The sequence below is a fragment of the Gymnoscopelus braueri genome (assembly GCF_963280865.1).
Source record: "Gymnoscopelus braueri genome assembly, chromosome: 11".
In the NCBI taxonomy this organism is placed as follows: domain Eukaryota; kingdom Metazoa; phylum Chordata; class Actinopteri; order Myctophiformes; family Myctophidae; genus Gymnoscopelus; species Gymnoscopelus braueri.
Window position 1 is genome coordinate 29,145,896 of NC_137613.1, and position 15,472 is coordinate 29,161,367.

The 15,472-nt window shown below is 42.1% G+C and overlaps 2 protein-coding genes across 3 annotated transcripts in view; one reads left to right on the top strand and one right to left on the bottom strand.

The window, feature by feature from the left end:
- Window positions 1–5,814, top strand: part of jarid2b (jumonji and AT-rich interaction domain containing 2b) — a 141,755-nt gene extending 135,941 nt beyond the window's left edge. Inside the window, exons 16-18 of one of the 2 annotated variants that reach the window (XM_080442469.1) lie at window positions 1,715–1,901; window positions 3,455–3,562; window positions 3,788–5,814. In XM_080442469.1, the coding sequence (XP_080298595.1) occupies window positions 1,715–1,901; window positions 3,455–3,562; window positions 3,788–3,997 (505 nt within the window). In that variant the 3' untranslated portion in view covers window positions 3,998–5,814. Of the gene's footprint in view, window positions 1–27; window positions 1,902–3,454; window positions 3,563–3,787 lie in introns of those variants that run through there. The other variant, XR_013934070.1, reaches the window with a different exon arrangement.
- Window positions 5,815–9,977: 4,163 nt separating this feature from the next.
- dtnbp1b (dystrobrevin binding protein 1b) overlaps window positions 9,978–15,472 on the bottom strand; it is a gene marked incomplete at both ends in the record, with an annotated part of 84,092 nt that continues 78,597 nt past the window's right edge. Inside the window, 2 exons of the mRNA XM_080442628.1 lie at window positions 9,978–10,285; window positions 12,137–12,283. Coding sequence (XP_080298754.1) covers window positions 9,978–10,285; window positions 12,137–12,283 — 455 coding nt within the window. The remainder of the gene's footprint in view (window positions 10,286–12,136; window positions 12,284–15,472) is intronic.

Here is a 15,472-nt window from a genome sequence, read left to right on the forward strand (position 1 = left end):
ATCGCTGTAGCTGTGAGCTGGAATTAGGCTACACGGTTCCTAAACCCATAGGTTAAGTGTGTGATGCATCACCGCCACAAACAGACCTATCTCCTACACAGATCGAAAAGGCACTTCCGCATATGTCACAGACTATTACTTGGACACATGAACACTGAGGATTTTACTGCATGCGTGTGTGTGTGTGTGAGAGAGAGCGCGAGAGAATTTGGTCAGACTTTATTGAGAGGGTAGCCCCTTGAGATCCAGCATCTCATTTTAGAGGGGGTCATGTACACATACAGTACGTAAAACAGTACATACAATACACACATGTACAGATACAGTTAGCTTGCTCACCCTCTCCCACCCACACCCCCAGCCCTCAACTCATTTTAAACAAAGAAATGGAGAATACAGTACTTTGACCTGTGTCAAAGTCAGAGAGATGCCTTAGATGTTGAAAGCGAGTTGTTGTTGTGTTGTCCGCACAAAGTTTACAATGGAGAGCAATGTTTTTTTTCTTTTGACCTACACAACATTTAGAGGTTGGGTTTATGGGTTCGGGTTGGAGTTATTTCAAACACTGTAATTTGTATCTGCAATGGCAACGCATTCTCACTCCAAGGAAATGTCGGGAGTGGGGCCGGGAGCACAACATTCAGAGGTCTCGCTCACTCCTAATTCTCAACGAATCTCTGTGATTCAAATTTTCCTATAATCAGCTGAAGTGAGTGTCAATTCCTTGTGTCAATTGTGTTTATATAAGACGTTAGTCTATTCAAACACTATGATTTGTGCTGCGCGATGCGATTTGCTCCGAACCACACACTATACATTTAATTCATCCATTGTGCAGGAAATAAAGAACGGATTAGAATAATTTAACATTCTCTATAATCAGTAACATGTTGGTGATACTTATGTCTATCAAATATGGTTTTGTTGAAAGTCAATCAATGGTTAGAGCTCATGATTCAAGCGTCGGGTAATGTCAGACATTACAGAAGCTGCACCTCGGTGCGTTAACTAGAACAATGAGGCATATCCAGGTGGTCTGGAGGTGTGAAGACCTTCTGCCCGTGGGAGAAAGGGTGAGAGCGGTCAATTTAGCCGTACATTTACGTCGGGGATGGTATAATGATGCCTAATTTCATATTTAGAAAACGTCTCAGATGGAGAGAAAAAAAAAGGAGATGATTTGAATTGAACATTTAGGAAAAGTCATGGAAGGGGAACCTTCTGAGAGCTTCATGAGCTAATATAATCGACTTCAAAATCTCAAAATCGGTCAGGCTGACCACTGACACGCGAGTGTTAACACGGCAGCCTATTGGCGTGTGAAGTAGCTAGATGTGTGGGCCGCGTGCATTTTCAGAGCATGTTATGATTAATAAATCGATTATGTTCCAGCTTGGATCAGTGGAACTAACATAGTATACTTTAACCGCTCATTATTGGTATCACTATGAAAACTCATTTTTCAAGAAATTCAATTTATTTGGGGGTCCACATGCAAGACCCTCATGGCCCACAGGTTGAGAATCACTGCTATGATCAGTCGCACTCAAAGGTGCAAAACAGGCCACTGTTGGGAGGACACAGTGTCTGGGTACAGGGGCTTTCACGTAGGAAGGTCCTAAAAATACGATGACTGATGGACTGAGTCTCAATCCATCAATCATCGTAACATCATTATTTTCCTGCCTTCACTGACTTTGCCCTCATCCAATAGGAACATAGAGATGCGTCAGCGGCAAGAACTGTTCGAGGCGGGTCTTCTGTCATCTGCCCGCTATGGGACCCACGATGGGAGCCTGGGGCCCGTAGAGGGACGCAAGAAACCCCGGGGCAAGTGGCTGGCACTGGAGTCATCAGAGAGACGCTGTCAGACCTGCCAGCATCTCTGTTACCTATCTATGGTGAGGCATACTGGGGGGGGTGTGTGTGTGTGTGTGCGTGCGTGCGCGCGCGCTTACAATTACACTTTAGGCATTTAGCAGACGCTTGTAGGTCGCTCTTATCCAGAGCGACCTACAAGTGCAAGATAGAAATAAACAGAGTAAGCATGAACTCTTAATACTTGCAAGTGTATGTGTCAGTGAGTAAGTAGTTTATGGGGCTGTGTACACAGAATGCTTTTTTTCTTTTTTAAAGTGCCAGCTCTTTTCTGACATGCATTTCTAATAGTAAAGACGCGCTGGAGCGCTCTTCCTAGTGCCAGCGTTTCAGCGCTCTCTGTGTCCTGCGTTTTTCTGGGGAATGCTCTGGGTGCCTCGAGCAGAAAATAGTTAAACTTTTGGGAGAGGAGAGCGCTGCTCATCAGTGACACCTTCCTATGCAGAGGATTGGAGAGACACTCAACGATCACTGAGCAGAGGCATCTCTAGACATGGTATCCAGCGCTCCGTCGCTCAAAAAACACTTTCTCTGTGTGCATGGCCCCTATTGTTTATTGTTGTATGGTTTATTGTTGTGTACTCTTTTACTATTTTCTACTCTAACTCCCTGAATTTCCCTTCTGGGGGATTAATAAAGTGCTATCCTGTAAGGATAATTCCTTTTAACAGGACGTTCATGAAAGTCCTTGCGGGCTTGTTTCCAATGAGGGCCTATGAGCAATTAGGGGTTAAGAGTCTTGCTCAGGGACAAATTTCATTTCATCGAGACACATGCTGGCGTGGCCTGGAATCGTACCTGGGGCAACCAGGGCCTCTGGCTCCCTAGGCGGGCTCACTAACCACTCAGCTATGGCCGCCCCTGTTAGTATGGATATACTGGGAACAGCTTGTGAAAAGTATTGGATGACTTTATAATTATATATTTATATTTGTTTTACGATTTGTAAGCAACTAGTCCATACCTGGGGATGTGTGCACCCCAACTACGTGCAATTGCAATGCATGTGCAATTTCAGATCAACTGGTCAAATCACTTGGGAGAAAAATAGGCTGAGGACAGAAGGACGGATGGTTTTCTCAATTTTATAATTTCAAACCCTATATTCTTAATTTCCCAGGGTCCCCCAGAGGTCTTCTCTCCTTTTTACCTCTATGCTAAAGCTGATCTACAAGCCCATAACTTGTCACAACCCACCTTGTGGAACATTCACAGAAATGTTAGACTATTTCCGCTGAATGTTAGCCTATTATGACAAGCCTAGAATAGGATTCATGTGGTTGAATGCAAACAACATAAGCTGCCTTGGATGTGTAATTCATGTGTATGTACTTGTATTAGGTCATATACTTGAAAGACATGTCTCATGAAAGTTGATAAGTAATTTGATCTATCCCTACACCTCTCTGAGAAGACCCAGCACCATCTGCACTCCCACTGACCTGGAATCAGATCATCTGAACTTTCCTCCCCTACTCTGTTGGCTCCTTCAGCCTTCCTACTGTGTGTGTGTAACTGGAGATCACCCAGGGGAGATCGGGTTGATGACCTGTTCTGTTGGTTTCTGTCTCTGCAGGTGGTCCAGGAGACGGACAACGTGGTCTTCTGTTTGGAGTGTGCCCTGCGCTACGTGGAGAACCACAAATCCTGCAGAGGCCTCAAGATGATGTACCGATACGATGAGGTACTGTAGGCCACCGCTACTGTGTTCATAGCGTCATATCCCCTCTTCCTCCAGATGGGGGAGTCATTAGCTGGGTTTCTGATCTGTGCTCATAATTGAAAATGGGACTAGCAGTCTTCTTGGGCCCTCATGGGGATTAATAATATAAATATGAATGAGATTAATAATATGAAGTAAATGGGAAAATAGTTGAATTTCTCTTGAAAATCTCTTCTCTCCTATCAGGAGCAAATCAACAGTTTGGTGAACCAGGTGTGCGGTAGGGCCATGGTGAAGAAAGGAGCAGTTGGAGGAGGGGTTGGGGACCCCATTCATGCCCCCAGCCCCGTCAAGCCCTCGCCAGCCAAACGAGGACCCCGCAAACGCGCCACCGTGGAAGTGTCCCTATCACGCCTGTCCTCGACCCACTTGCCCAAGACGGCGGCCGTGTCCTGAGGGGACATGATGCCTCCACCACCTCGCCACCCTGTGCCCCCCCTGCCCACAAAAACCCCACCCACCATGTACTTGTTTTTATTTCACTAGAATCACTATCAACCTGACTGACACCTCCTCCCATTTAAGAAAGAAAGAAACAAATTGTTACCAAGCTTTTATGTCCGCCTGCTTCACCCAAAAAATATATCCCCACTTTATTCACCCTCCCCCCTTAGTAATGACATGCTTGTTTCTAAGAAAGAAAGAAGAGACAACACAAAAAGAAATGAAAAGCAAGATGTCTTTTTTGCACTAGCGTGAAAGAAGAATTTGTTTTTATTTTTGGATGATTTGAGACTTTTAGTTGATCTTGTGTGTACCTTTTTTTATTGTCGTAAAGTCGTCCATCTTAAGCATTAAACTGTAAACGTCACACAGGTAGACTTGATGAGCCCTTAAGTCCTTAAACTGAAATAGTTAACATTGGAATCCTATTATCTTGCCCAGCCCGCCCCTTTGGCCCCTAGACTGCACCGCCCATCCTCCGCCTCCCCCTCCTCCCGATCACACATCACTCAACTGTGAACATGGGACGAATGACAAGGAGGTGATTTTTTTTGGTTTAGCTCTTTCTTTTGACTATTTTCTATAAAATTTTAAATGACCGAGTAGTTACCCAAAGTTCCTCTCTGTCCTTTGATCAGAGGAAGAGGAGTAATATTTTTTATGTTTTACTTTCTTGATTGATGCGGCTCCTGCAATTTTTAATAAGAGAAAATACAGGGGCTGGCGATGCGAGGTAAAAACTTGAAAGACAGACAATGATGTTGGTTTATTATTGGCTGGCTTTTTTTAAGTTCTATTTTGAATTCTAGCTTTGGTTTTGTTGATAGTTTTTTTTGTAAGAAGTCTTCTGTGTACTTTATTTGTCGTTGATGATGTTTCTTTTTCTTGGTGGATGTGAGAGGGGCGGAGCTACAGCTGCTCACCTCACTTCCTGGTTAATATGGAGGGATCCCTCTTTCGCTTGCGAGTGAAACCTGTGCCTGATTATAAAGCGAGGAGGTCCATTGTTTTGGTGCTGTTGGTTATAATTACTGTATAACAATACGAAAAAGAATCTGGGGGGTTAGTACCAGCTAGCTGCTAGCTGCTCTTGCTAGATATTAGCTGCTAGCTGCCCGTGCTAGATGTTAGCTGCTAGCTGTTAGCTGCTTGCTGGAGCGCCCCCGTCCCACAGGGCGGAAAGGCCGTGAGGTTTTTTCCGGTTCTAGATGTGCAATCGTGTTAACATTCCATTCTTCCAGTCCTCTTGTTTCATCTGTACCAGTAAACATTAATTATTATATTATTATAATATTATTATTTTGTGTTTTTTTGACTTTTTTTTTAATCTGATGTGCTATCTTGAGTAGAGCCACTAGTCAAAGAGTGTAAAATGTGAAATACAAAAAATCCAAGTTCTTTTCTTTGTTTTTGGCCCTTTATTGCATTTTTTCTTCTTTTTTGCATTTTCTTCCCTTTTCCGGATGTATTACGAGTGGTTTTAGAGACAGAAAAAGTCCAACACAAACAAAACGTAGATTTTTTTGTAAATAATCCTGTAAATTTCTTTAAATACTTGAGCCTTTTTTTCTGGGGTGAAGGAAGGAAAGGAAAGAGGAAGGAAAAGAGTGGAATGGAGTTATGGAGGGGAGTCCTTGATGAAGAAACAGCCTTACATTACCTTTCTTCATCCATGTGAGTTTCATGCTTACAGGGTTGCTCTGGTAAACGTGTATAAATAAATTTTAAGTGCTGCTTATATCACTAAGAAAGAAGATATGGAGTAGCAACCCCCCCACCCCTGCCCCCCCAAGCCTAGTTTTGTTTGTTTAGCTTTACTTTTATAAAGAAAAGGGAAAAAAAGAGATGTTCACAAAAAAAATGGGTTTTTACATTTTCATTTCTGAACATTCAACAAAAATGTAGTAGCTACTCATGTTGCACTGAGCTTGCCAGTGGTGACTGTCAAGATTAAAATCCTATAATCGAGTTTGTTGATTGTCGTCCCTCACACAAGACTGAACTGTTTTAGGACTATTTAATGAAAATACTGAGTTGGGTGTTTTCAACATTAAAGAAAAAATTAAAAAAGTGGTTGTCAAGTTTTTATGGCCTTAGGGTATGGACACACCAGAGTTTGATTATGCGTATGCGGCGGATTCTGCCAATGCTTTTCAATGGGAATGGAGCGGAAAGCCGGGGAATGGCAACAAAACTATCCGTTACCATTGAAAAGTGTTGGCAGAATCAAACTCTGGTGTGTCCATACCCTTACAATGTATGTTATCCTTACAGGACTTCTTTTTTCTTTCTCATTTTGCAGTTATTTTTTTGGTTTTTTGTTTAGTTTTTCTTCTTATTTTGCCCTTTTTCTACAGTCTGAACTGTTTGCTCACAGTGGGGTTTCTGGCAACTTAATTTATTAGTGCTGCGTCTCGGCCTTTCCCTCCACTCGGAAAGAGAGTCTCTTGTTGGTTATATTGACAGTTTTTTACTTTTCCAGTTTGTACTTAAGGTTTAATAAAAACTTACTGACAATTCACTGTCATTTCTTTCCAACCAGTGTGTGTGTCGCTTTGTCCGGATGGATTGACACGTTGACAAACAACCATTAGAGGCCATAGCAATGTAGTTTCTGTAGATCCCTATATATATTCTTCCCATATTGAGTAAGTAGAATATATCATATACATTTGTAAAAATGCAAACGCTCTTCAGATATGTATATTTGAGGCACATTTTTGGTTGTGTTTGCATTAGGGGTGGGTCAGAATAATAGATTAATTATTTAAAAAGTGTATGTACATATATATGTGTGTGTGTGTGTGTGTATATATCATTTTTCAAAACATTTTCAACAGACTAAATGAACAGCCAGAATATATGAGCATTTTCAGTGTTGAAGCTTGTTTTCCTAATGTTAATGGTTTAGTTGCAGTAATCTAAAGATGCACAAGCTTTGCTTAATTCTGAAAACCGGTTGATAGGCCAATGCAATACAGTTGTAGGCTAGGATGGAGGGTTGTGTAATTTTGATTTATTGTCGAGCAGCTGAGCCGATCAATGTTCTGAAGGACTATCTGATGAACCTGTTCATCAGAAGAAGAAAAAACGGTTGATTGTAGAATAATCAAAACATATTTTAGTCATGTACATGCTGCTTGTCAATGTCAACCCCATATACTGTTAGCTGCATGCAAGCAGTGTCTGACTACTCCTTTTGACTACTAACAGTCGGCAAATGATGCTTTTCCGAAAACACTGTCAAGGAATCCTCATTCAGTATTTTCTGCTCCAAATGCAGCTCATCATTTTTTTCTGAGCCTTTGATTCTTTTGGGTCCCAGCACAACCTCAGAAAACAACAGCATCCCATCATATCACTGCTTACTGCTGCTCTGGATTCTAGCCTGAGAGACGGAGTATTAAACCCCAATTTTTAACATTGACTGTCCCTCTGGACAATAAAAGCTCTCCACTCCTCCAGAACTATGCTCTACTCATCTGTACATTACCCTCCCTCTCCCTTCTTGTCACAAGGCAAGGGTAAGGTACAAATGCAGACTCGTGGACACGGGTAGCGGAAACTCTTTACTGAAGTATCACATGACAAAGTAACAGGAAGTACATCGGAACAACATGGTAACAGGGACTCAGAACAGGTAGGAGACTAGGACACCACTGGAAGACTATTCCCCAATTTCTGAATATAGTCTGGAACTACACCCCTGAAAGCCAAGAAAGGAAGCTGTCATCTGTTTGTCAATTCCATTCAAGAAAATATCTTTAAAAATATATTTTTGAAATTTCCATTTCTGATAAGCATCAAGCTATATTTGCTTCAACTAATTTGATTTACAGTAGGACACATTTACACAACTGCAAAGACAAAATGGAAGCCGTGTCACAGTATGACTATGAAGGAAGCATTTGAAAATTGTGAGACTAAACGATGGTATTGGGAAATACTGGTACAGAGAGTTGTCACTGGGAAGGTACATCACAGGTTGAGTGATCCTGATGATGTCACACTCAGACATCACTTGTGACATCACTAGCTAGTCAGCCCCTGTTGCTATTTGCCAACTAACTTAGCAATCTTGTTGCTAGATTTATTAGCCTAATTGATTAATTAATTTGGCAAATATATATATTATTTATACACATCATTTATGTGTGTGTGTGTGTGTGTGTGTGTGTGTCTGTGTGTATCACACACACACACACACACACACACACACACACACACACACACACACACACACACACCCTATTCAAAAACAATTGGCCCCAAGAGCGCCTCCTGGCGCTGGTCAAATGACGTCACGTGCTAAAATTAACAAACTGATTACTTTCGGCGGGCAACACCTGGACCTGTGGTAGCTCCAATCGGAACCTCTCCCTCCACTGTATAGCTCCTAGATGAGGTTCCTCGTTTGTCGGTGCCGTTTGAGCGAAAATTAAATGGGGCTAGACCTGCGGGTGCATTTTGACATCAAAAAGGTAAGCTGCCTCACAGACACACACAGGCCTTTAAATCAGAAAGGAGCGCAATGACTGGTCTGCCCAATTCCTCTGTTTTATTCAGTTTTCATTCGGTAACAAGGTACGCAGACTAGCCTACTTATGAAAACAAAACAAAAACGCACATGGGGCGGGCGACGTTTAACGTTAAAGTCAACCAACATGTCGGGAGAAATTTGAGGCTGGTTGGTTTGGGGAGAGAATGCTGTTACACCGACCACAACAATATTCACCTTTTTCCCTTAGAAAATAAACAGTTTCATCCCATATCATTGCATAAGCCTATCTTGTGTAAGCTTAGCTGACACAGGCTATTAAAATACATTAATTATCAACCAGTTTAGAGTAAGTTGTCAGCCAACGATAGAAGGGGTTGGGAGGAGAGAAACCCATCACAAAATCATTTCTACCAATATCGTTTCCCCCGCCATATCTGGACATAGCTAGCTATATGAAACAGTAAACACCATAAATTAATTGGGTTGGACGTTGAAACTTTCAATGTTACTCTTTAAAACCGTTTCTTCTACCCTTCTGGTTATTTTCCAGTGCACACAACACGCACACAGTCCAAAACATGGATTTGGTCCTCACTCCAAAGGATGAAGTTCACCTGAATCATGTCCATTGTCCAGGGACTGGCAAGGTAACTCCTTTGATTATTTGTCTGTCACATAGTCATTATGTGATTATCTGTCTTAGTGTGAAATTTGTTACATTGATCTTGGTCTGATATGTAATTTGTCTGGTGAACATGCCAAGCAGAACTGAACCCATCTACCAAAAGTTTAATTTCATCCATGTTGCATTTTGAACAGTGCAAGGACTACTTTAGTGAGGAACTGCACATAGACACAGAATTCTGGACATTAGCCCATTCAAGTCAAGCAAAGTTTGGGGATACGCTGTATAATATAAGCCTTTAGTGTTTATCATAAAGATTCTTATATTAGCAAATGGAATACTCTGAATTGTGCTATAGAAATGGGATTTGATCAGATTGCAAAGACCACCAGTAAAATGTCCTTGGAAGTACACAAACCTCTATCTAAACAATCTTATTTCTAAAAGTCAGAATTTTAGCTTAACCTGGCTTGTAAACAGGATATACACAAATTCATAAAATGGAATACTGAAGTATTCTGAATACTACTGAACATACATGTGCATATAAACACGTTTGGCAGTGGTTAATTAATCCATTTTAAAACCATTCCCTTTCGTACAGTATATTCTGCCCAACCACAGATCGGCAATCCCCGTTTGACTTATTATGGAATTATGAAATTTACTGTGGATTATGTAAAGATTTGAACCTTGGGTTTGTTTAGTTGGCTGTTGTTTTTTTGTATGTTTGTGAGCGTACGTATGTGCATTTTGTGGGTTTGTGCACATCTAGTCCAGTCCAATCCATCTCAGTTGAAACCTTATTATGACCCACTCTCCTCACAGTCTTTGTGGGTCTGCTCCACCCGCTCCGCTCCGTCCACCAGTGCCGTGTCGGGGTGCACCTCCTCGTCGTCCAGGGTCACCACCACGGGCCCCTCCCCCCTCCTCACTCCCCCAGCTCCCTCCCTCTTTGCCTCGTCCTCATCGTCCTCCTCTTCCTCCCCGGCGTCGGTGTCCTGGCTGGCTGAGTCGGTGCAGGTCGAGGAGAGGGACGAGAGCTTGTGACGCCACTCTGCCTGGGTGGGGACCTGCAGGCTGATCTCAGTGGTGAACGACTCCACGTCTGGACCTGGATGGAGAGGTAAGACACAGGTCATTTTCTTTTTTATGGGATTTGTTTTAGGCAGTGGTGGAAAAAGTACTCAAATGCTTTACTTAAAGGACAACTTTAGTTTTTTACAACCAAGGTTTATATTTTAGCTTGTAATTAAAGTAAATTAAAAAGAAAAAAAATATTTTTTTCATTCACTGCTTTCTATAGTTTTGGATTTTTTTGCGATATTTTTTACAGTGGGCGGGGGCATTCTGTCCGGTGGCTAAATATGCCTTTTTTACACAATAAAAAAGGTCCTGTGGTCTTTGATGGCCAGATGTGAGTTATTGGGGGCTAGAAGAGCTACTGTAAATAATAATAAAGAAAACACCGGGTTATTGTGTAAAAAAGATACATATTTAGCCACCGGACAGAATGCCCCCGCCCACTGTAAAAAAGATAGCGAAAATTGCTAAAACTATAGAAAGCAGTACATTAAAAAAAAATTACACTCAGATTTTATTTACTTTAATTACAATCTAAAACATAAACCTTGGTTGTAAAAAACTAAAGTTGTCCTTTAAGTAAAAGTATCAATACTGCAATGTAGAAATACTCTGTTACAAGCAAAAGTCCGGAATTCAAAATTTACGTAAAAGTGCAAAAGTATTGGTATCAAAATGTACTTAAAGTACCAAAAGTAGAAAGTAGGCCTCAGTGGCGGTGGGGGGTGCCTCGAATATATTTGCAGTTCCATGTAAGCTGGTGAATCTCTGGGAAAGTTGCTGAGAGGCGGCCGCGGAGAGGCGGAGCACGCAAAGTGCGTCTAATTCTTAGAAAATAAAGGTCCATGTGATCTGACGGCCCGGGCCCCCGGAGTCCCGGGCCCGTAGGCGGCCGCCTACCTGGCCTACCCGGACGCTCCGCCACTGGTAGGCCTACTCATTATGCAGAAGGTCCCATTTCACAAGTTTTCAAATGTATCCAAATCTTTCCAAATCTTTGGAAAATAGCAGATCTACAAGCTCACAAAGCGTCGCATTGCGACGCATTGTGAGCTTGTAGATTTGATGTCAGCGACAAGTTTTGTGTGACAGACTCTGTGAATTATAGTATATAAATAGATTTGAAGGGGAAAGCCAAAAGCCCTCAGTTGGTTCACAAACTTAACCCCTAGTCACATCATTAGCCTCCTGTTCCGAGAGTAGGAAGGAGACAGAAAACCACAGGTACAGAGGGGGAAATACATACATTGACAAGTCTCCAACCAAAATCGAACCGTAGACGTAGACATTGCATTAACGTGGTTGAACTTGACACACTATCCAGTAAGCTACTGTAGCACCCCAAGACACTTGTAGTTTAAAGTTGCAAGGTGTCTTCGGTAAAAAATTTACAACAGCATAAAAACATGTTTTGTATTTGTTTGTAGCCTGGTTGAAATTGTAAGTCAATGGTGAACTTTGTCATTCCCCCTCTTTAAAATAAAAGACAAACAGTTGCATTATTCATTATTTATTTGTTATCTCTCTAGAGAAGTCTTTAACTCCTCATTAATGATCATGTAAAAAGGCTTGACTTAGATTTGCATACCATCATGCATGCTGAGTGATTTACTCATCCTGGAATGCTTTTAGTTTCTAAAGATGCTGTTATATAAATTGCTTGTTGAAAGTGAAACAGGGACATTTCATCCATCTCAGATATAATGCACCATGTACAGTAGACTAGACTAATGAAACATCTCATCTCAACGACACTAATGTATCAATAACACTTTCATGTGTATACAATTTTTTTTACTTTGATAAGAGCGTGTACATAAGCCTGTGTGCAATAAGTTCAATGACTTAAATGAGTGTGTGCGGGCGTGCGTGTGCATCCTACCCAAATTTACAGGTGAGGCGGCGCTGTTATCTTCTCCTCCAGAATGCAGGAAGACGTCCAGGGCCTCGTGGTCAGACATGTCCATCAGATCCATCTGCTCCAGCATGTCCACGTTCACCTCCATGGATGACATGCTGCCTATTGGCTCTGGACACGACAGCACACAGGAGGACAAAGATGATTGGTTCATGCGAGACTACAGGACCCAGAGTTCAGCGGTAGGTGGCTGAGTACAGGAAGTGATTTTGTTTGTTTGGTTTCCCACACTTCCAACAAACACCAAGCAAAAAAGCAAATGGAGAGTGAGAAATGTTAGATGGGTAAGCTGTTTTATTTTTGGCTTGTTTTTCAGCAAGTGTTCTTTAGGTTTACAAGTTTACAAGAATCGACATGGCAGTGTGTAAGAAACTAGACTGTTTCTACAGTATTACTATCAACAGTCTAAAATAGCAAGACTTACGAGACTTATGGCGGGCTCTTTGTGGCGGGTTTTGATTTCATAATTGCATTTTATACAAGAGCATTTGTTTTGTTGCCCATGTGTGAACCATCACAAACACTGGGTTCATATTTCCCTGCAGAATGGCCCTGGGGTACAATGCAAACTCAAAGCTATGTTTCTGTGACAGGGCTTTGTTTAAACTAGGTTCATCTTTCCTCCATTTAGGAACAATGTTGTAAAGGTTAACTTAGTCTAGAGTTCTTTTCGAGAAAGCCTGTGCTTGGCCATCAAAATTACCCAAGATAGCCCAGTAACAACTGTTTTTATTGCCTATCCTTAAACAGGGAAGGTACTAGTAAAACACATCAGGCAGGTGAGTTAAAGTTATCTTGATTAAAAGTTTAAAAAGGCATGCAAATCCAAAGGATAAAATACCAAGCGCTGGACAGAAGAACACGTGGAAACAGGACAAATGGAGTCTGCACACTGGATCATGCTGCCATGGATTATGTATTGGTACCAAAGTCGTTTCGAGCATCTGAGGAAGAGTTACAGTAAACGCTTGAAACGTCACCTTTAGTGGTAATAGAATATCCATGTGAGCATGATACAGTGTGCAGACTCAGTTTTTCTGTTTTAAAGTTGTCACGGTTGTCATGTAACATGTAGGTTATACCACGTGTTTTAACCCATTCATCTATAAATATGAAATCCACCATAGATGAATCAACGCGGAGAGGCTGGCTGACTCTAGCTCACTGCCCAATGCCAAGTGTTAGTATAGATGTAGCACACTGCGCCATGCAAAGAAAACAAAGTGTCCGCTAGTGTATGCTACAAGCATGTGTATTGCAATCTAACACGCATATATACACTCAACATCAATAAAGCTTATAATATACTCTGTTGTGTGCCAAAAATAGCAGATCTACAAGCGGCGTAACCTGTTGTGACTGTGAGCTTATAGACTGGCTATTATCAGCATGTGACAAAGTATAAACTAGTGCACTATGGCTAGTGTATAGAAGTACACTAGGCTCCAGTGTACTAGAATGTACTGGTGTACTATGCTTTAGTGTACACTAGCACATAACACTAGTGTACTAGGCTCCAGTGTACACTAGTGTACTAGACTGTAGTACACTAGTGTATACTAGTGTATTAGGCTCTAGTGTACTAGTCTCCAGTCTTGAGTCACCACCTCTACAATGAGGCTGGTGCTGCATGCGTCAAACACAGCCAGGCAGAGTGCGGGGTGATGCCAACACATGAGCAAGGAAGGAGATGATTGGCTGGCACACAGCAGGGGGAGGTGACACCGTTGGCTACCATACCTCACGGATATGAGGAGAGCAGAAGAGGGCAGCACAGGGTAGGAGAGCAGAAGAGAGTAAAGAAAGAGAGAGGGGAATGTTATTCACCGTGGAGACACACACACACACACACACACACACACACACACACACACACACACACACACACACACACACACACACACACACACACACACACACACACACACACACAGGAGCTAGCTGTTTGATATAATACGTGGAAACCTATAGAAATCACATCCATGTTTCTCTCTCTTCCACTCATTGATGGTACAAAATTGACATATTGGAGGCACATGAACAGACCAACTCTACACACATTGATTGCAAACAAACACACACATACCTGAATGGGTGAAACTGATGAACACATTCACATACAAATCAACCAGCATCGTGACCCTGTCTGCTGGACACACACCAACACTCATGCACACAAGCCAGAATGGTGAATGTTTCATGTCATGACCTTGGGTCTTATTCTGTGACATACTGGGGGACCTGGGGTCTTATTCTGTGACATACCGGGGGACCTGGGGTCTTATTGTGTGACATACTGGGGGACCTGGAGTCTAAGGATCACCAACGTCTTCTCAGTATACATGTACCCTCTCATACATTTCAATATGCCAATTACCAACTATTCTCTTTAGAGGAGGATGCTTCAGTATCGCTTAAAATCTGGGCATTATTTTCATGCACACACAGATCTAAAGTGAAATGGATGCTGAGACACACACACACACACACACACACACACACACACACACACACACACACACACACACACACACACACACACACACACACACACACACACACCCTTGAGACTTCTTGTACCTCACTGGTTCATGGCACTCACAAACCTCACCCATATCTCTCACTCTCTCTCTCTCTCTCTCTCTCGCTCTTGCGCTCTCTCTCTCTCTCTCTCTCTCTCTCTCTCTCTCTCTCTCTCTCTCTCTCTCTCTCTCTCTCTCTCTCTCTCTCTCTCGCTCTCTCTCTGCATCAAGGAACAGGTGAGGGGGTGATTTGGGGGTAAGATGGACAGAGGACCAAAAGAGAGAGATTGAGAGACAAAAGCTCCAAACTTTGTCGTTAGCCCTTTGTACCTGCGGGGTCAGCGTTGGCATTTGAAACAAAGCAGGACAGAACAAAATAAGGATGTTTTTAGTTTTCCCCCAAAAAAGAAAATCGGTTGAGAATTCAGCGAGTTATGATTATTATTAATTGTTGAGAGACCTCCTGATTCAATAGACATACAGTACGTGGGGAATGCATACATTAGGAGGCACGGCGGTATCTATGTTTATACAGGTATATCTATGGTTTTCCCATCAGAGCCCGGAGGCAGAGGAAATGACCTCAGCCCTTTAAAGGACCTCTTTTCTCCTCTTTGCCTGTCTCTCCTTCCATCTCTATATCTCATACTGTTGCATACTGTTTGTTTTAGCAGTGATCGTATGCAGATTTGTGTCATTAAGTCAAATCAGACTCAGGTTGTCTCACATAATAGCCTCATTTCCAGATGTTATTTTCTCTCCTAGTAAAATATCGTCT